This window comes from Plasmodium berghei (assembly GCF_900002375.2).
Source record: "Plasmodium berghei ANKA genome assembly, chromosome: 13".
NCBI lineage: Eukaryota > Apicomplexa > Aconoidasida > Haemosporida > Plasmodiidae > Plasmodium > Plasmodium berghei.
In genome coordinates, this window is record NC_036171.2 from 663,490 (window position 1) to 684,486 (window position 20,997).

Below are 20,997 nucleotides of genomic sequence, written 5' to 3' on the forward strand. Positions count from 1 at the left end.
ACTTCTTTCTTTATATATTTGTTTTTAAATTCAACATCTTTCAATTTTTTTTAATTGTTAACGATTTGCAAACGAAATTATAATACTATTTACATAAAAAGGCAACTTTGTGTAAATTTAAAAAAATTTATATATACAGAAAAAAGTGAAAATTTTATTTGCACATGTGTATACTTTATATTTAGATTTTCATATTTTTTTCCATTTATAGATTCTTAGATTGCGATTATTAGATTTTTATATTTATAATTAAACAAATCATATTTATAATGAATTATATTTTTTAGGTTTGATAATTTTCCGTGTTTAATTTTTGTGGTATATGCTTTATAATGATTTAATTTTTAGTTTTTTTATTTTTTTTTTATGTTTTCTTTGTATGTTTTAAATATTACATGCCGACCAAGTACATAGTTTTAGGTTTAGACATATATTAAAAAAAAATATTATAATATAAATTACATGTGAATATATGATATAATTTGCCTGCTTTATTTTTTTTTGTACTGTAGGATTTACTATTTAATGATGTGAATATTACACATTAGGCATAACTTTTTTAATACTTTGTATATTAAAATCTATATTATATTTTTCCTTTATTTTTGTTTTATGTAAATTGCTATATTATTAAAATGTTAAAGGCTACAATTGGTGTAATTTTATTTATATGTGTGAATATAGATATTATAAGTACAACAAGTAAGGACAATGTAGTAAATACCAAATTTGTGAGACAAAAAAGTCCAACTTATAATCCAGACAAGAATGGGGATGTTATTTTTTATATGCCCGAACACGAAAGTGAAGTACATGGAGCCAATAATAAGAGTACGAATATTAATTTAAAAAATAACCCAACGCATAATATCAATATATGGCACAATACACCCTCAGGAGTAAATCAGGGATTTGGGCAGTTTTCAGGAAAATTAACAAGTGTGAACAATGGTATTAACACGTATAATAATCAATCAAAACAACTTCAATCTATGAATTATCAGAAAGATGGATCCTTTGGAAGTAAATTAGAACAAATGAATATTCCAGCAGATTTATATAATAATAAGAATATTTCATATTATTCTAATGGACACAATAAAAATAATGCTATAGAAAGTTGGGGAAATAACGGAAATCCTGATAGAAATCATGGAAATAATAATTCCTATGGATTATATGGTAATATATATGATAAAATAAATAATAACGTATATAACAATAGTAAATATAATAATAATAATTTTAATATTGATAATAATAATAATGATAATAATAATGATAAAGAAAATAATAAAACTTATAAATCATACTTAAATTTGTATGTTTCAGATAATAAAATATCTCCTATTGGAAATAATGGAAGGCCTGGACATTTGATAAGCCATTTTAACAATCCTAACCAAAAACTTGAGGTTTTACATGGCTTTGATGGATTATTTAATCAAAACATGCTTGGTACAAACCATGAAGGTAATTATGGACTCAATAGAATAAACATTAAACGGCAAGGACCAAATGATAAATTTGGTAATTATGGTCAAAATTTAGGTACAAATAAAGCCATTGAGTACCCACAAATGATTAATGGTAATAATATGGGACCAGATAATTCTGCAGAACATCCCCAACTGGTAAATGGTAATAATATGGGATCAGATAATTCTGCAGGATACCCAAAACTGGTAAATGGTAATAATATGGGATCAGATAATTATGCAGGACATCCCCAACTGGTAAATGGTAATAATATGGGATCAGATAATTATGCAGGACATCCCCAACTGGTAAATGGTAATAATATGGGACCAGATAATTCTGCAGAACATCCCCAACTGGTAAATGGTAATAATATGGGATCAGATAATTCTGCAGGATACCCAAAACTGGTAAATGGTAATAATATGGGATCAGATAATTATGCAGGACATCCCCAACTGGTAAATGGTAATAATATGGGATCAGATAATTATGCAGGACATCCCCAACTGGTAAATGGTAATAATATGGGACCAGATAATTCTGCAGAACATCCCCAACTGGTAAATGGTAATAATATGGGATCAGAGAATTCTGCAGAATCACCCATAATGATAAATGGCAATAATATGGGATCAGATAATTCTGCAGGATACCCCAAACTGGTAAATGGTAATAATATGGGATCAGATAATTCTGCAGGATATCCCCAATTGGTAAATGGCAATAATATGGGATCAGATAATTCTGCAGAATCACCCATAATGATAAATGGCAATAATATGGGATCAGATAATTCTGCAGGATATCCCCAATTGGTAAATGGCAATAATATGGGATCAGATAATTCTGCAGAATCACCCATAATGATAAATGGCAATAATATGGGATCAGATAATTCTGCAGGATATCCCCAATTGGTAAATGGCAATAATATGGGATCAGATAATTCTGCAGAATCACCCAGAATGATAAATGGTAATAATAGTGTAATGCCTTATTTTACTGGAAATGACCAACAAATATTTAATAGCATTAGTAGCTTGAAACCAGTAAATCATGAAGAGTTATACAAAAATAAAATGAATCCAATAATATATAATGCACATGAAACGAAAAGTGGTAATAAAAATGGTGCACCTAATTCCACATATGATTATTCATCTGATTATAATTCTGATTCTGAATCAAATGAGTCAAATGAATCAAATGAATCAAATGAATCAAATGAATCAAATGTATATATAATAAAAAATACAAAATTAGAAAACGACAATAAAGATGGTAATGGAAATGTAAATGATACAAATTATTATAAAAATCAAATAGACATCGCGAATAAAAACCAAGGAAACGGATATAATAGTGAAAATATTTATGGAGATAGTATGCATTCGGATAGTGCTTTATCTTATGAAAGCGATTTAAGCTCTGAAAATAAATATGCCAAAGAAGGTTCAAATGATGAAGCAAATATATTTTATAGAGATAATGCTCAAGATAGAGAAACAAAAGAAAAGTTAATGAATTCTTCAGAATCGGATAAAGATGTAGAAAACCCTTTACATGTAAAAATTCCAGAAGAAAATGTAAACTATCATTTTTCCAATTATATGAATTTTGATAAAAAAAATATACTTATTTCCAATGAATCAGAATTATTAAAAATGATAGGACCTGATTTTTCAAAAGAAGTAAATAATTATTGTAGTAAAAAATCAATATTCCCTTCGAAAGGTAATTATTTGGATATTTCTTTTGAATATTCTAAAAAGTTAGGAAAATTAAGAGAAAAAATTGTAAATGGACTGTTTAAAAAGAGAGGCAAATTGGTTACTAAAGAAAATAACATTTTAAAACAAATAGAAAACTCTTTAAAAAAATATTATGTGGAAAAACGCCAGGAATATTTAAATTCTGCTTCAGAATCTAGTGAATTAAAAAATGACGAAGAATCGATGTTAAGCAATGAATATAATAAATTATTAGAAGAATATATTTGTCATATATTTTCTAATAATCCTGGTACAACTCAGTTTGAAAAATTATATTACCATAACCTAGCATTAGGCGAAATAATGAAACCAATAAAAACAAAATATAAAAATGTAGCACCATTGTCTATTGCGTTAAATTATGAAATATACATTGTTTCTTCTTCAAATATTTATTTATTTGGACATATGTTATTATTATCATTAGCATATCTTTCTTATAATTCATATTTTACAAAAGGAACGAAATCATTTTATTCAATGGAAACAATGTTGTTAGCAAATTCAGATTATTCCTTTTTTATGTACAATGAAATGTGTAATGTTTATTACAGACCTAACAAATCATTTAAAAAAGATTTAACATTTATTCCAATCGAATTAAGACCAGGAAGATATACTACATATGTCGGAGAAAGGAAAATAATATGTGACACATTAGAACTAATATTAAACGCAGTATCTCTTATAAACATTAATGAAGTTTACAATGTTTTTCATAAAAATAATGTTTATGGATATGAAAATTCGGTATCTTTTTCAAATAATGCAATAAGAGTATTTTCACAAGTTTGCCCAAGAAACATGGAAAAAAATATTATAAATTGTAGTTTTGAAAAATCTACTTTATATAAAGGAAATGCTCCAGAAAATATAGATCAAAAAGACTTGAAAAAAGCATTCGATCTATTAAATACATTTAGTGGAATAGAAAGTTTTTCACATAATAATTATCAAAATAGTTACTATATAAAACTTATCATGGAACAAAACTTATATGCCGATTTTTACAAGTATTTATTTTGGTATGATAATAGAGAACTTATAAAAACACGTGAATTAAGCGGAAAAAAAAAAACTTCAAAGTATATTTATGATCAATATATAAAAACTAATAAATTATTAGAAAAAAAATTCAATGTACTTTCTAAATATAATTTGAAATCGAAAGGATTGTTAGCATTTCATTCATTAATAGATAAATATTCAGAATTTGTTAAAAATAAGAAGATTAGAAATCTATATTTAAAATTTGTTTCATATGCTCGACACTTTTTATTTATGAACAATACAATGAATTCTCCAAACAAGTCGTATCTCGATTTTATGAATATGGTACTCGAAGAATTACAAAATGAAACAAAAGCCCCATTAAAACTTATAGTACGGGGCAATTATATGATGCATTTGAATGATATAGCTAAAAAAGAAAGCATTTTTTATATTAATTTATTTATATTATCATTATTTTCAAACAAAAATCCAGTTAAAAACTTTTATAATGGAAAGCGAGAAATGTTAAAAGCTTCACTTTCTGAAAAATTTGCGACGTCTACATCGGCCTTTATTCCCCATAAACTTAGAAGAATTGTAATTGGAATGAAAAAGGGATTTTTAAAAAAAAAGTTGTTAAAAACTTTAATGAAAAATCGACTTTTACAACATATACCAATCAATCTGCTAGAAAATATTATGACTACTTTCCAATTTACAACACATGCTATCGCAACTACTGAATTAGCTCAAAATGCACATCGTACATCAAAATATTTGAATTCTAAGAACACAAGTAACCCCGAATTTGCAAAAGCTATCTTTTCTAAAGGAGGTTTTCCACAATACGCTGATAAATTAATGGAGGAATGGTTTTCCAAAGGTTTTGAAGAATATAAAAAAGAAAAAATTGATTATCACAATATGGAAAATGAAGTTGACAAGGAATTAAATAAACTTGAAACATTGATACCTGGTTTAAATGGAAATCGCAATTCCAACACTCCACACCATTTGATTGAACACACAGATACAGATGCTCACAATTCATTGGATACGCAAAATAAAAATGATAATACATTGGGAAAACAACGAATTGATAAATTAATTTATAATGAACATGACAAATGGGATCATTATATAAATAAAGAGTATGTAAAGGCCTTAAGTGCATGGATAGATATTCATAAAAAATCAAATAATGTTATGGAAAATACACTTCAAGCTGCAGAAGATAGTAAATACCTTTTGGAAAATAACATAGAGGATAGCATATTTTTTTCTCGAACTTTTAAACCAACTAAACAATCAGCTTTTAGAAATGTACTTAATAAAACTCTTTCTCTTGGAAAAATGCTTTTAAGAAAACCTAGTTTCAAAGTGGATCATGCATTGTGGTTTGGTGCCACTATAAATATGAAAAAGGGATTTGCTTTATTAGAAAAGGTTAGTGAATTACATAAATTAATACGGCATGAAGATGAATCATGGTTAATTAATGAGGCTTTTATTGAAATTGTTGATCATATAATTTCAATGAGTACACCTAGTAGTATATCATTCCAAGCAGGCTATTTAAGAAATCCAGGAATGTTTCATGTTAATCCATTTTATCATTACTTACCACATGAGGAAAGATTAAAAGAATTACAGCAATATATGTGTTATGATCATTGTTCGGCATTATGGAAAATGCTATCAACATTTGCATTACATCATTTAAAAAATCCAGATAGTTTACAAACTTATGAAGATAAATTTTCTAAGAATTCACTAGGCAACAAAATGACTGATAAAGATTTTGTCAACAATTTTAAAATGATACTCGGAGGAGACGCTGCATTACATTTTTATGATAATTTACTTCCCAAATCAATGAAAAAAGAATTAAAGTCTATGAAATATGGTGTATCATTATCATTTTCATTTTCACTCAAGTTAGCAAAAATGGTTTTTGGTGAAATGCAGTTACCTCATTTAAGTTACATGTTTTATGCACAAGCTCCATATTTTGGCCATTTTATTGGAAAATGGCAAAAGGAAAGGCAGCAAGGTCGATTAAAAGAAATTTTAGGGGCTATGACATTAGGCACTTTATCGACATATACTATATTAAGTGCTATGGATATAACACAACATGCTACAGATATTGGTATGGGACCTAGTACTAGCTGCTATACATCTCTTGTACCCCCACCCAAAAGTATATGTATACAACAAACTGTTAAAGCTGTATTAACTAATTCAACATTAGCATCTATGAAAAGTGTCTTTTCAGTTGGTTTATTTGCTGCAATTACACCATACATGTTTGCCCCTATGGCTGGTTTAGCTGTGTGGAGCGTATTAAAATCTCAGTTTAAAGTAGTAAATAGAATTGATATGGCACTTAAGGGAGCATTTAAAAATATGTGGAACAAATTTATGTCATTAAAAGGTATCCGTAGATTAAAAAATGTATTCAAAAAAATAAAAACGATAAAGAAAAAAATGATACAAAAAACTGAAAAGAATTTAGCCGAAATACAACAGAATCCAGAAGCTGAGAAAAATCATAAAGCAGCCGTCAATGAAATCCATAATCATACAAAGGGCAATTATCATTATGTATCTTATGCTAAAATCGTAGTATAAAATAACGAAATACTTTTAAAACTAAGTAACAATAGTTTGAGCCCATAAATCAATACTAAATATACAAATATATATCCATTTTTTACACTTGGATGTATGCTGTATGTCATTTATGCACAAACACTTATGATAATTTCTTCTTTTTTTGTTTGTTATTTTTGATTTATTTTTTTTCGTGCACCATTTTTAAATTTTAAAATTCTTATGCAATTAAAAAAATATATTTTTTTTTATATACATTTGTATATTCCAGTGTTTTAGTTGTCCTTAATATCTTAATTTCGACTTTTTTAAAATTTAGCTTTTTTAAATTTTATAAATATTTTTATCAATAGTAAAAACATAAAACAAAATATATAATATATTATGCAGAAAATAATTAAAATATTTATTGTTTTATGCCATATATGCATTTCTTATTGTAAAATGCTTATTCCTTAGAGAGCGTATGAAACAAAAATACAATGCATATATTATTGCATATGCTTATATTTCACGTAAATATAAATAATTTTCTTCTACATTTATATTGAAACTTTTTTAAAACACATATTTTGCGGTTTGTTAATAAATAGTAGATATAGTTTTCTAATTTTATATTATATATATGAATATTTATTAACAAAACAAAAGCATTAATACTCAAGAGATGCTTAGCTATAGGGAGAGTTTTTAGCATATAAATAATTGAAAAAATATATTTTCTTGAATTTGCGAATTTTTTTTTATTTATCTCCCTCCATGTAGATAGTTTTTTATTCTTTAATCGACATTCAAATTAATTTGTCATTATAATTGGATGGTAGATACAAGTAAATTTAGATTTATAACAAAAATAATATGCATATATTATTTACTAAAATGGAAAAAGCTAGTGACGCGAAGGACAGGGAAATCATCAAAAAGTTAACTATTGTTAAAATATCTTCCCTAATTAAGGATGGAAATATATCAAATTGCAAAGAACTTATTTTAAAGAATAAAGGTATAGAAGAATGTGAAGAATTATATCAGATGAAAAATTTAAATAAAATCGATTTAAGCCAAAATAAAATAAAAGATTTGTCAATGATTGAAATGAATTTAAATTTATATCATATAGTATTACAAGAAAATTTAATTGATAATATAAATTATTTAAATAATATAAATAACTTATTATTTTTAAATTTGTCAAATAATAAGATAAAATTAATAGACAATATATGCCAATTAAAAAATCTAAAAACGTTAATATTAGCTTATAATGAAATTGAAAAAGTTCCAAATTTATCAAATTTACAAAGTTTGGAAACATTGATTTTAAAAAATAATAATATTGAAATATTTACAAAACCCGCAAAAGAAATGATAAACTTAAAAAAAATATCTTTATCATTTAATAAAATTAGACAATTTTGCTTTGGTTCTCACTTTTCAAACCTGCAAGAACTAAGATTAAATTCGAATAAATTAATAAATATTGATAAAGATATAATTTACATGGCTGCTTTAAAGCAATTATATTTACAAAATAATTATATTATGGAATCGGATTTTTTAAATTATATAAATGAACTAAACAATATCAAAAGTATAGTCATTTCAGACAATCCCTTTTTTAAAAATATGAATATAGAATTATTGAATAATTTTATTAAAAAATCTAGAAATTTAATTACTATTAATTCTGTACCAATTCCCTATGATAAAAAATTTGTTACATTCCCATTTAATACTTCACATAATTTATCTTCCACCGAAAATTATGCCAACTCTAATACAAATAAAAAGGGTAATAACAGGAATATGAAAACAAAAAACTTTTTTAAAGTTAAAAAAAATAACTTTCATAATAAATCAAAAAAAAACAATTATAAAAATATAAAACAACAAAAATAAATAATATGAATATGTAGTAGTACATAAATGTAGAAAAATAAAATCTTTGTATTTTAAATGTACATTTGCGTATGGATACAACATATTTCATATATATATAATAATACTAATAGTTGTGGGATTCACAAAAAAAATAGATAAATTTTTGTAATAAATTATATTATATTTATTTTAAACATACAGATTTTATTCTCTTAAGTTTTTTTTGTATTTTTTTAATATTATTTAAAAAATGGAAGCTATTTGTATGCTTTGTATATTTAACATTATATTATTTGAATTTTTTTTTTGTATTTAACATATAATTTTTATATTTTTTCACGATCATTTTGTTAATTTCCTTTTGTTTATATTACAATAGTTACATATATAAATATATGTATATATTCAAAGACTAATACGCAATTGTTTCTTATATGCATATCGCATACAGCAAAAGCTATATAACCTTAAATCGTTTGACGTTTTTCAAAATTTATAAATTTTTTAATTATTATAATTTTATATTTTTTAATTATTATGTAGTTTATACTTATATGAATTACATAATTATTAAGTTAAAATTTTCTTCCACAGTTTTTATACTAACATGATGTTTTTTTCAGTTGAATTCGTGGAAAAATTTATAAAAAATTGATTACTTTTATGCAAAGCTGTAATAATGCTGCTTTCCAAAAGGGTAAACACTAAAAATAGTAGTGCCAAAGGTTATACACATTTTTTATAAAAGATACAAATATAGTTAGGCATACTATAATTAATAATCCAATGAGTACACACTTTCTTTGCCAGTTAAAAAATAGGAAGCTTATTCAAGTTTCAGGAGAAGCTTCCTTTAAATTCCTTCAAAGTTTAACTACGAATGATTTAAATAAAATAATAAATGAAAAGGATTTTATTATAAATAAAATTTTGCCTAAAAATATATTATTTAATAAAATTGAAGATGGAAAATACCAAATTAGCAACTCTAATACAAAGCATAAAAAATTGATAACTGGCTTGCCTTCATTATTTTTATCAAATAATGGGAAAATATTATTTGATTGTATCATATATAATATAAAATATATTTATGATCAAAATATATTTCCTACATTTTATATTGATTGCAATGCAAACACATTGAACACATTATTAAATATATTAGAAAAGAGAAAGTTATCATGTGATGTCGATTTTAAAGAGATGAATAATATTGCTGTTTATCAGCTCTTACCATGTATATCATTATTGAGTCAGAAAATTTGCTATAATAATACAAATAATTCTAATAAGCAAAATAGCAAAAATTATAATGAAGATTATGAAGATTTTCTAAATACTTGTAACGATCTCTTAGATATATCTAATAATGAAGGCGCATTTTTCTTTTCTAAAGATCAAAGGCATGATTTATTGGGTTATAGAATTTATGATATAATAGATAAAGAGACAAATTTTATCAATGAATATATTAAATGTAATACAAAAAATGATAAAACTTTAGCAAGCTGTAAAGGAATACATACGCACAACAATAACAACATTAAAAACACTTACAGCTTTAAAAATGAAACATCTGATTTACTGAACAAATTTGAAAAGGAAGAAAAAGTAAAACTTACAAATACTTTGTTATATGATTTCTTTAAACTCAATTTAGGAGTTATTGAAAATTTATATGATTATTATACTTTTTTTAATGGTAACAAAATTATTAGTGATGATGGTATAAATTCGACTAACAATATCAATTACAACAATAGCAATAATTTGAATAGTTTAAAACCAATAAATAGTAGAGATATGTTTACCTTTAAAGACTTATCTCCTTTTGATATAAACTATGATAAACAGAATTATATATCAAAAGATAAAGGTTGTTATATAGGACAAGAAGTAATAAATAGAACTAGAAACAAATTGCTTATAAATAAATATAAACTATCACTTTGTATTAATTATAATTATTATGATATGCTTATGGATAACCAACACAATTTAGATAAACATATATACAAAGATTTCTCTCATTACAAATATATTCAACATATTAATAATAATCATTTATTTAAGTCGTCATTTTTTTTACTCCAAAATATCATGCAGAACAACAAAAAGGTCATTAACTACAAGCATAAGCACGATGTAATTATTCAAAATGACGATATAGATAGCGACCAAGCGAATAATATGATTAAAATTGGATATATATACTTTTATAACAATGTAATGGGTTTATGTTTTTTAATAAATAAAAAGATAGCGCATATAAAAAATAATGTGTATCATCATTCTTCAAAAATATATATGAAAAGCAGATCCAGTGACACATGCCAAAGAATTTCGCTTATACATTTCTAAGAACAATACTAAAAATTATACTGCTACTATTATGCTGAAAACATAATTATGCAGACATTGAAAATGCTACAAATAAAAGGAAAATGTGACATTTTGATAAAAAAATGTATTTAATATATGATTATATACAAAAAAAATATAAATATAATAAAAAAAAATATAACTTATGTTAAAATACAAAAATAAAAAAAAAAATTAAAGGCAACTAAAAATAATTATCATTTTTATGTATCAAATAAGGGATTATCTTTTGCATTTCGTAAACATTACATACATATATATAAACATTTATGTTGTATACGCATGTAATAATATATTTGTGATTATATGCAATTATAACTTTGAAATAATTTACTGCATTGCTATTTTATTTGTTATTATTTTTTTGTGGATATGTAATTGCCCCATAGTTAGGAATTCTATGCATTATCAATTAAATATCCCTTTCGATAATTTGGATTCATAAAAAATAATAATATACACTTAAAAAACAAATTCATCAGTATTGAATGAATCAAGGTAATTCCTTAATATTTGGGGAATTTTAAAAAACTTTTTATTACATTTTTCCAATAAATAAATATTTGAAATATAATAAATATATCCACTTATTATACCCAATATTCCAGATAAGGAAGCTTTAAAATCTTGAGCATGTAAAATATCAATAACAATTGATAAATAAGGCAAATACATATTGTATATATTTATACCAAATATTAAGTTCGATTTGTTATATGGGTTTAGCATACAGTTTGTAAATAATAAAGATTTCAACAACGCTGTTGAATAAAATGGCTTTTTTATATACGAGCATATAGCAGATAATATCGTAATTTGTGATAAATAAAAAGCAAGTGTTTCTGATGATCCTACTGATTTTTCTAGCTCTTGGCTTTGTAAATAAAGCATATAAATATTTGTTAATACATATAATGAAATGTCACCATAAAACAAAGCAGAAGTTATAATTCTATAAAATTCAAAGGCTCTTATAATTCTCTTAGCGTGTAATGCAATATCTTCAGGTCTTAAACCAAATACATTAAGTATCATAACTAGAAAAGATGTTGATAAAAACAATTTTGTTATAATTTTTGTATTTTTATATTTATAAAGTAATGATGATTTAAAATTATTAAAATATTCTTGTAATAGTTTAGCATTTATAAATACATTTTTTAGGATTCTATCTCTTTTTTTTTTAATTTCATTAACATTACTATTTATGTGTAGGTAACATGAATTTTTTTTTTTTTGCAGAAATTCATTGATTTTTTTATTTCGTATATCATTGCTAAATAAATTGCGTCCTTGAAGTGTTTTTTTTGGGATTCTTATATGGAAAAGAATATTTCTTTTATAAATTACACTGTTTATACTGTTTGAATTTTTTCCCCTAATTTCATTATATATTAACTTATTTGTAAACCCCTTGAGTATTTTTTTTATATGATATTTTTTTCTGCATTCAACGCGAACATCTTTTATTCCAATTATGTATATAAAAAATAATAACACGTAATAAAAAATATACATTTTCATATTTTTATGTAAACTTCATGCTTATAATTTTGTTATGCCTATATTTGAGTTTGCATATATATGCGAAAAAACGTATGGAGATCTCTATATTTTGTTTCTTTTATTTATAATAATCACTTATAACACTTGCTTTTCATTTATTTAAATATATTTACAAAAAATGAGCACACTCTCAACACTTCTATGTCATTTATATATATTTTTTGTTGCGTTAATCTTAAAAGCACGTTTCCTTTTCCTTTTTAATATGCCTACTATTATCCATCAGCCTTTTTAGAATTACCAATCTTTATTATCATTAAAAAAGTAAAATAAATACATAATATGTTTACTTCATTTTACTTATTGATTAGCAATCATTATTATATATATATTAGATTCGTGTGTGTGTTTTTTTTATTGGGTTTTATTTGTTTTCACTTTAAAGCTTATCGTTCTTGAAAATTTATAAGGATTTTCTGTAATATATATCTTTATACATAACTATGAATATAACATAAGCATTTATGTTCATACAAATATAAACTTCTCATATTCTGTTTATATTTAAATACTTATTTATATATTGGGTTTATTTTGTAATATATCTTTTCTTTTTTTCATTATATCTTTCATGCATCAAGTAACTATTTTGAGCTTATCTTTATTATGTAATTTATTTTTAGTTATATGGTTAAAGCAAATCAAGTACTATGAAAAATATAAATATTTATAAAAAAAGAGGTTATCAATTTTATTTTGCTGTTCTTATAATTTATTTACAAATTAATAGTATATTTATTTAATTAAATATATATGTAAAAAAAAATAAAAATATAATATGCCATATAATTTCTGTGTTTTTTCATTTCCACACTTCCCATATCAAAAAAAATAAAAATGCTATGCATATTAAATTTTTATAAAATATAATATCTTTATCTTTTAGCAAAATACACATAATGTTTTATTTATTCCCTTTATTTTAATTAATTTATTATTATTATTATATATATATTATTTTTTAAAATATTAATCCTTCGTAAATAAATGTTTAGCAAAAGTTTTAATTAATTTCGAAATAATCCATGAAAATTTTAAGTTTATTTGTTTTATATTTCATAAAAGGAATCAGAATAAGGCATTCTTTTCCCATAAAAGTTTTATATATGTATTGAATTTACGGAATTTCTTCAATACGATAATTATTTCATTTTGTTAACGATTTTTTGTTTTGTTATTTTAAACTAAGATAAAAGGAAATTTTAATTTTTATTGTTTTTGTTAATTTTATATATATAGCAGTTATATACCTATTTTATATATATGTATGTAACTGCAAAGGCCATTTACGTTACATACATATATATATGAATATGTATAGATATGAAGTTTTTTTTTGATTGAACATAATTAAATTAATGAAAAGAGGAAGCATAAAAAATCCAAGAAACAAATCATAGATAAAATTTGAATAAATGGAAAAACATAATTTACAAAATTCGTCGGCATAAACACCATATAATATATATATGATTGTAATAATATAATTTAATGGATAACCTTTTTACAATTAATATAGATCCAGATGAAAACGTTTGCTTAAATGACAACAAAAACCAAGATGAAATCGCAAAACGAGCAAAATATAAGAATGACAAAATTGATTATATCGATGCTGATAGTTTTGATTTAATATCATATGAAATAAATGAAATTTGTAAGGTTGGCAATTTAGACACAATAGGCGAAATAAATGATAATCAAATTAATGAATATCAAAATATAAGAAAAAAAATTCAAAAATTTATTTTTAAATGCTTTAAAGAAGATGATATTATAATCGATTTTCCTGGTATTTCTGAAGATGCATTTATTGAACAACTTCATTTTAAAAATGTAAAAATTACATTAAAAAAAGATAAAATCGATGAAGTAATTGCATATTCATCTAGAGAGAAATTTAAAAGAAATAAGCCAAACGAATTAAATAACAGATACTATTGTGATAAAAACATATTTGATGAAAATGAAATCGACGATACAAATTTTATAGATATGCTTATTGAAAATGATACTTCAATAGATAAAATAAATTCGGGTAAAGAAAATGAGGCAAATAAGGATAAGGGTTCGAAAAATGTACAGTATAATGAAGGGAATAACATAAAGGAAAATGATAAAATTACACAATATAATGATAATTCAATTACCAAAGCAATTAACTCATCAAATGATTGTAATAATGGTAAAAATGAGACCATAGAAAACGAAGGAAATGATGAAAAATGTGATGCTATAAAATATACTAATAATACTATTTATGAAAATACTTTGGAACCTTTTAAATTAAATAATATAATTTCTGAATTCGGAAAAAAAATAAATAATTGGCTAATAAAATTTCCAGATATTGATTGCGAAAATTTTTTTTTTCATTTATTTTTTTTATCGGAACTTCATCGAGAAAAAGGGTCTATGTGCCACAATTGTGGTTCACATAATATGGAAAAGTGTTCTACAGTTAGTCATAAATGTGAAAACAATTACTGTTTTATATGTGATAAGCATATAATAGGATATCCATGCCATAATACGCGAGTTCAATATAATTATTTTAGGCCTAATATATTAAAATCGTTATATGATGCTAAAAATTTTAAATATCCTAATAATATAATATCTTGTTTAAAATGTATGTCAAATGATCATTATATTTGTGGTAGCCCTCCATATATGTTTGCCCAAGAAAGCTATATGTTTAGGAAAGAGTTTAGCAGGAAGTTTGATTATGCAAATTATGTTTATTTTAGGAATTCTCGTAATATATGGGAAATAAAAGATTCCTTTAAAAATATGGCAAATAATAATAATAACAATTTGATGATAAGGTTTCCATCACCAGATTATGACAGTAATAATTGCCAAAATCAAATTTATGCTAATAAAAATAGTATGAAACGACATAATAATAATAATGATGATTATAATAATAAGAGCAACATAGTTAGATATATAGATGATAATGAAGATTTGGCTAATGACAAAGATGAAATGAACAATGGCATTTATAAAAATAAAAACAAAAAACGTTTTAAGAATAACAGAAATATCAATATATCACGAATAAAATATGTTAGTGAGGAGTATGATGAAAGTGAAATTGGTAATGATGAATATGATACTGAGTATAATAAATATATTCACAATGATAACGCACAATTATATAAAGGAAAAAGGGGCTTTGATAATTATCATCATGAAAATAACAATAATTTTAATTCTAATAATAAAAGGAAAAAACGTGCATATAATGATAATAATAATTATGGTGATAACGATTGGAATAATGAAAATAACAATAATGTGAATGGGTATAAAAACACGCGTAGAAATTTATATAACAATAACAGTAATACTAATAGGCATGACAATAAAATGAAAAATAACACTTACGATAAAAATACAAACTATAATTATAATAAAAAAAAAATTTATAATGACAATAAAAAATATGATAATAATAAAAAAGAAAAAAACTCAGGTTATTATAATAACAACAAAGGTGATAATATTAACAATGAGCCGCTTCTTGGTTTTAATGGTTTAGAAAATTACATGTCACGAAATAAAAAAAGTTATGTATTTTTAAATAATAATTATACAAAAACAAATAAAAACAATTCTTCAAATGCTTTTAGCAAAAATTTAAAGAAAAACGAATATGCAGGTTCTTCCGGTTATGGCTTTGCAAATAATAATAAAAATAACAATAATAGTTATAAGGGATTATATAAAAACGGTAATTTAAATTGGGATCAGCATCATAAATAATCTTAAATTTGAAAGCGTACACTCATATAGATAAATGTGTGTATCATTATTCTTTCTTTATTGCCCATATTTTCAAAAATAAATATAGGATATTTAAAGTTATTGTGAGTTTGTCAAGCATATACACTAAAATTTTTGATGCATGCTGGAGCTAGTAATATGCATGCAATTGTTAATATTTCGCGATTTTTGGTCTAATAAATTAGTCATTAAGCACACCCTTTTATGTGTACATCATAATCCATATTAAAAAGGTGTGCACGATAATAGAAAATTATGCACAAGATGCTCTGACGTTATGCATATATACATATCTACGCTTGATAATAATATTATCAGCTTTTTCGTTTTGTTTATTGTTATATATATCTATATATGCATATATATATACTAATGAAAAGTTCATAGATATGTTAAATGTTTTATAAAAGTAATATTTGTAGGGAATATATATTCCCATTTTGTTACGTAATTATTTCTTTTATTTTTATTATATAATGAACATTTTTGCGTAATTTTTTTATCAACTCTATATGTACAAATTACTTAATAATATTAGTTAAAATGTAAAAAATCAAAGTTTCAGAAATATCAAAAACAAAAAAATAATAATAATAAAAGAAATTTCGCAGATACAAGCAACCTAGCATATTTATGGGAACATTAATACAATAATATTTATATTTTGGTATGCATATTTAAAAATTATTTTTTTTTATTAATGCTGCTTTTTTCTCTTGTTATCTTATGATAAAGAAGAAAATTATGTAACCACTAGGACAAATAACAAAAAAAAAGATATTCCGGTTAGGTAAAGTATTAATGATATAATTTTTGGATCTGGAAGAAAAAAATATAGAAAAAAATATTAAAAAAAATATAAATTCTGATTAGTATTATTCCATTCAATGTGCTCAATTATTATTTTCTCAAAATACACACTAGAACATTTTACATGATAATATTATATCTACAAGCGCTTTCTCTTTATATGTATTTTTATTTTTTTTGTGGTTTCTAACTATTTGTTTGCAAATAATCGGATATATTTTTTGTGACAAAATTCATTTTTTCATCTACAAAAAAAAGCAATGAAATTGTGTTTCATGAGAACCAAAAGAAAATATTGATGTACCGCATAAAATATTAAGCATTTTATTTTTGTTTATTTATTCACTTGAATTATCCATTTCGTTTTCTAGTTCATCAAGCAGCCTATATTAATAAAAGTAATATAATAAAATATAATTATAAATATAACAAAATTGAAATATAATATATTTGTTAACGTTTTTAAAAACAAATACCGTTGTTGGTCTTTTAATTCTGTATTTATTGTAATGGCGGCATTATGTAATCTTTCCGCCGATTCTGCTAACTCTTCTAAGTCATCGTTCTGTTTGTTAATTGCAATCTAATATATTTAAGTAAATAAATACGAAAATGAATGAATAACACGTATATAGATAAATATAACGATATATAAGTTATCGATATAATGCATTCGTCCATTTTGTATATTGATAATATTTCGTGAAATAACGTTACACAATTTTGTCAAGAATAAATCTAGATTTATTTATTTTAATTTATATAATTATTAATATAAATTACGTTGTTATAGTCATCCATCATATAGATATTAGGGTTCAAGACCTACAAAAATATATAATAAGAATTTATTATATAAAATATATTGTTCAAATTGGTGTTCATCAGTTATATATATATGTGTATGGATAGGGGACATATTTATATCATCCCAACCGTATTTGTTAAATCCGATGCAACATCATTTAGAATGGCGCGAATAATTTTTAACGATTTTGTTCTATTTTCTATTTCTTCGTTGCTAATATTAAATTTATGTGTGTTTTTTTTAACAACATCAATCGAATTCTCTAAGTCATCAACATCTTTATTTAAGTATTTTATTTCATCTTTCATTAAGTAATACTTTTCTTTTGCTAGACTAAAAATAATATGGCAAATGTATTTTAAATATGTATATTTTTCCTTTTTACAGTTTATATGCGTATTAAAATGAGAAATATATCATAACAAAACATAACTAGCGAGTGTTAGTAATAAAATATACAGCATAATTCTTATATTTAATATATAATCAGATAATTTTGAAGCATAAAAAACACAAAATTACATTGAATTTTTATTAGGCAAAGAGTTCCAGTTGCTATACATGTGCTGTAATTTTTTTACAGAAATATTGACTTCCCTACAAAAATATTAAATATTATGTTTGTATACGTGAACATTTTAATATATTTCTGAAAAATTGTTTAAGATGGAGCTATATAAAAAAGAAAATAAATATCAGCACATGTTGATTTAGTTTCCATACCGTTCTGCTTCATAAAATGGATCATTACTTTCTGTTTTCATGTTTATCCTTTATATATTATTATTTATTATTACTTGATTTATCATTAAACTGATTAATATATATTTTATACAAAATAACTGAACATCAAGTAAAACATTCACATAGCAGTGAGATATATATATACTACAATGTTGATAATTATACTAAAATGAATATATACTTAGGAAACAAGTTGCGCTGTAAAATTTTGTATATATATTCTAGGTTTGTTCATAAATTAAAAAAGAAAATTTGCATTAGAAGATTGTAATAAATCATATAGCAAATTGACAATGCAAAATATAAAAATTATAAAATCTCTAAATTAATATTTTGGTATTTTTTATAGAAATTATGTAGAAGCATATATGTATCCATACAAAATAATCACCCTCCTCCTTTTATCAAGTTCTGCTAAATAAAAAGAGTGTTTTAATTTATTTTTGTCTATAATGAATATTAGTATTTGCACATAAGTTTATGTGCAAGTAAACAGTTGTCTCTATTCGTTATATTTATGTTCAAGATATATATGCACATGTGTGTACACATTGATGTGACAAATAAAGGATCTCATAATTATATGCAGATGTTTATTTCATACTTTTCAAAATTTTGTCTTATAATATTTTGAAAAAGGCGAATTTTAAAATATGTTAAAAAACGCTGACGATGTATTCTTCTTTTTTAATTTTCAAAAAATAATCCTATTAAATGTATTCATTGAAATGATTCTCAAAATAGTTGTTTTTCTTTCTTTCTTTCTTTCTTTCTTCATAAAATGAAATTTCAATGTTTCATTTCGCTTTTGAAAATTTTCATGAAATAATAAAAAAAAGATAAATATATATAATACTATACAAATATGGAAAGCGTTTAATCGAAACTAATAAAATTATAAGATGGAAAATAATCCAAATTTGAAATGGTAATTTAAAAGAAAACCTACATATTATTATTATTATTTTATGTTTAGTAACATTATGATGACATATATTTCATAGTTTGGTATTTTGATTATTAATTATAAAACATTTCAATTGCTTTGTTAAAGAATCAATAAAACTATAAATTTAATATCAAATAATGTATATATGGTATTTGTTTAGTAGCATATATATATGCATTCGTATGCTTTATATTAAATATTTTATATTTAATAAGGGGAATGCAATTATGAAATGCAAAAGCATTCGATTGAACGTAGTATGTATTAGTGCTAATATAAAAAAAACAAAAAACATATTATTTCAAAAAAAATATAATAACTTGATAATCTTTGTAATATATTCTATTTAATGCACACAATGAATTGATACAAAAATATATAAAATAAAATATGTTAAAAAATGACGTTTTTTAATGGTATTTTATTCTTATACAGATTTCTTTTTTCGTTTTTAAGTAGACTAATATTAAAATTAAAAATTTAGTGTAATGATAACTTTTCCTAAATTGGATTTTCCTTTTTTTTCACCATATATATTATATATATAATCGTTTACGCCTTTTTAAATCCTAACAATAATGTTTTTTTAATTCCATAGATTATAATCAAAAAAGTTGAATACACTTTTATTATAATATATATATATTTTTTTTTTAATTAAATAAAAGTCATATTTCCTTTCACTATTTATTTGCAATAAATATATTTATATATATACGAAAATGGCAATACAATGCATATAGAATAGCCTTGAAAGCTATTATTTGTATTTTTATTTTAACCCTCAGTGTTTATATATGTATATAAGTATATAAAGAATAATATTAAATCCTTTGTGGCTTACTTATTAATAACCATTTATACCATTGTTCAATTCGCTTATATGTTAATCATAGGACGAGTCATATTTGTATATTAATATATACACGAATTGATATCAATATGTTTATGAGCAAATTTTATAAACGTATATAAGTATTATGTAATACATTATACATAAGAATGTTTTGTATGTGTATATAGTTCTTTATTTTAATTGATTTTTTTTTTCGATTATTTCATTTTTGATTTATTGAATATAATATACTTTTGTTTTCCCCTTTGTATATTAATTTATTATATTGTTTAAAGGATTTTACAAGAATATTTTGATTGCTTTCTGTTATCACATTGAATAAATCATCCCTGTTTTGTACTAT

At 23.2% G+C, this 20,997-nt stretch overlaps 6 protein-coding genes across 6 annotated transcripts; 4 read left to right on the forward strand and 2 right to left on the reverse strand.

Annotated features, from left to right (window-relative positions):
- Positions 1–635: 635 nt before the first annotated feature.
- Positions 636–6,881, forward strand: PBANKA_1315700 (rhoptry neck protein 2; the record flags this gene model as incomplete). Its single annotated transcript, XM_034566743.1, has 1 exon — positions 636–6,881. The coding sequence occupies one exon, from the start codon at positions 636–638 to the stop codon at positions 6,879–6,881; it is 6,246 nt and encodes a 2,081-aa protein (XP_034423309.1).
- An 861-nt stretch (positions 6,882–7,742) lies between these two features.
- PBANKA_1315800 (leucine-rich repeat protein) lies at positions 7,743–8,762 on the forward strand (the record flags this gene model as incomplete). The annotated part of the gene is made up of 1 exon (XM_034566744.1): positions 7,743–8,762. The coding sequence occupies one exon, from the start codon at positions 7,743–7,745 to the stop codon at positions 8,760–8,762; it is 1,020 nt and encodes a 339-aa protein (XP_034423310.1).
- A 768-nt stretch (positions 8,763–9,530) lies between these two features.
- On the forward strand, positions 9,531–11,108 carry PBANKA_1315900 (aminomethyltransferase, putative; the record flags this gene model as incomplete). Its single annotated transcript, XM_034566745.1, has 1 exon — positions 9,531–11,108. The coding sequence occupies one exon, from the start codon at positions 9,531–9,533 to the stop codon at positions 11,106–11,108; it is 1,578 nt and encodes a 525-aa protein (XP_034423311.1).
- A 483-nt stretch (positions 11,109–11,591) lies between these two features.
- On the reverse strand, positions 11,592–12,653 carry PBANKA_1316000 (DER1-like protein, putative; the record flags this gene model as incomplete). The annotated part of the gene is made up of 1 exon (XM_034566746.1): positions 11,592–12,653. The coding sequence occupies one exon, from the start codon at positions 12,651–12,653 to the stop codon at positions 11,592–11,594; it is 1,062 nt and encodes a 353-aa protein (XP_034423312.1).
- A 1,533-nt stretch (positions 12,654–14,186) lies between these two features.
- Positions 14,187–16,466, forward strand: PBANKA_1316100 (conserved Plasmodium protein, unknown function; the record flags this gene model as incomplete). Its single annotated transcript, XM_034566747.1, has 1 exon — positions 14,187–16,466. One exon carries the CDS (start codon positions 14,187–14,189, stop codon positions 16,464–16,466), a length of 2,280 nt encoding a protein of 759 aa, XP_034423313.1.
- A 763-nt stretch (positions 16,467–17,229) lies between these two features.
- Positions 17,230–18,869, reverse strand: PBANKA_1316200 (syntaxin-6, putative; the record flags this gene model as incomplete). The annotated part of the gene is made up of 8 exons (XM_034566748.1): positions 17,230–17,306; positions 17,489–17,542; positions 17,644–17,681; positions 17,774–17,880; positions 18,081–18,122; positions 18,234–18,438; positions 18,628–18,702; positions 18,829–18,869. The coding sequence occupies 8 exons, from the start codon at positions 18,867–18,869 to the stop codon at positions 17,230–17,232; spliced, it is 639 nt and encodes a 212-aa protein (XP_034423314.1).
- Positions 18,870–20,997: the final 2,128 nt, after the last annotated feature.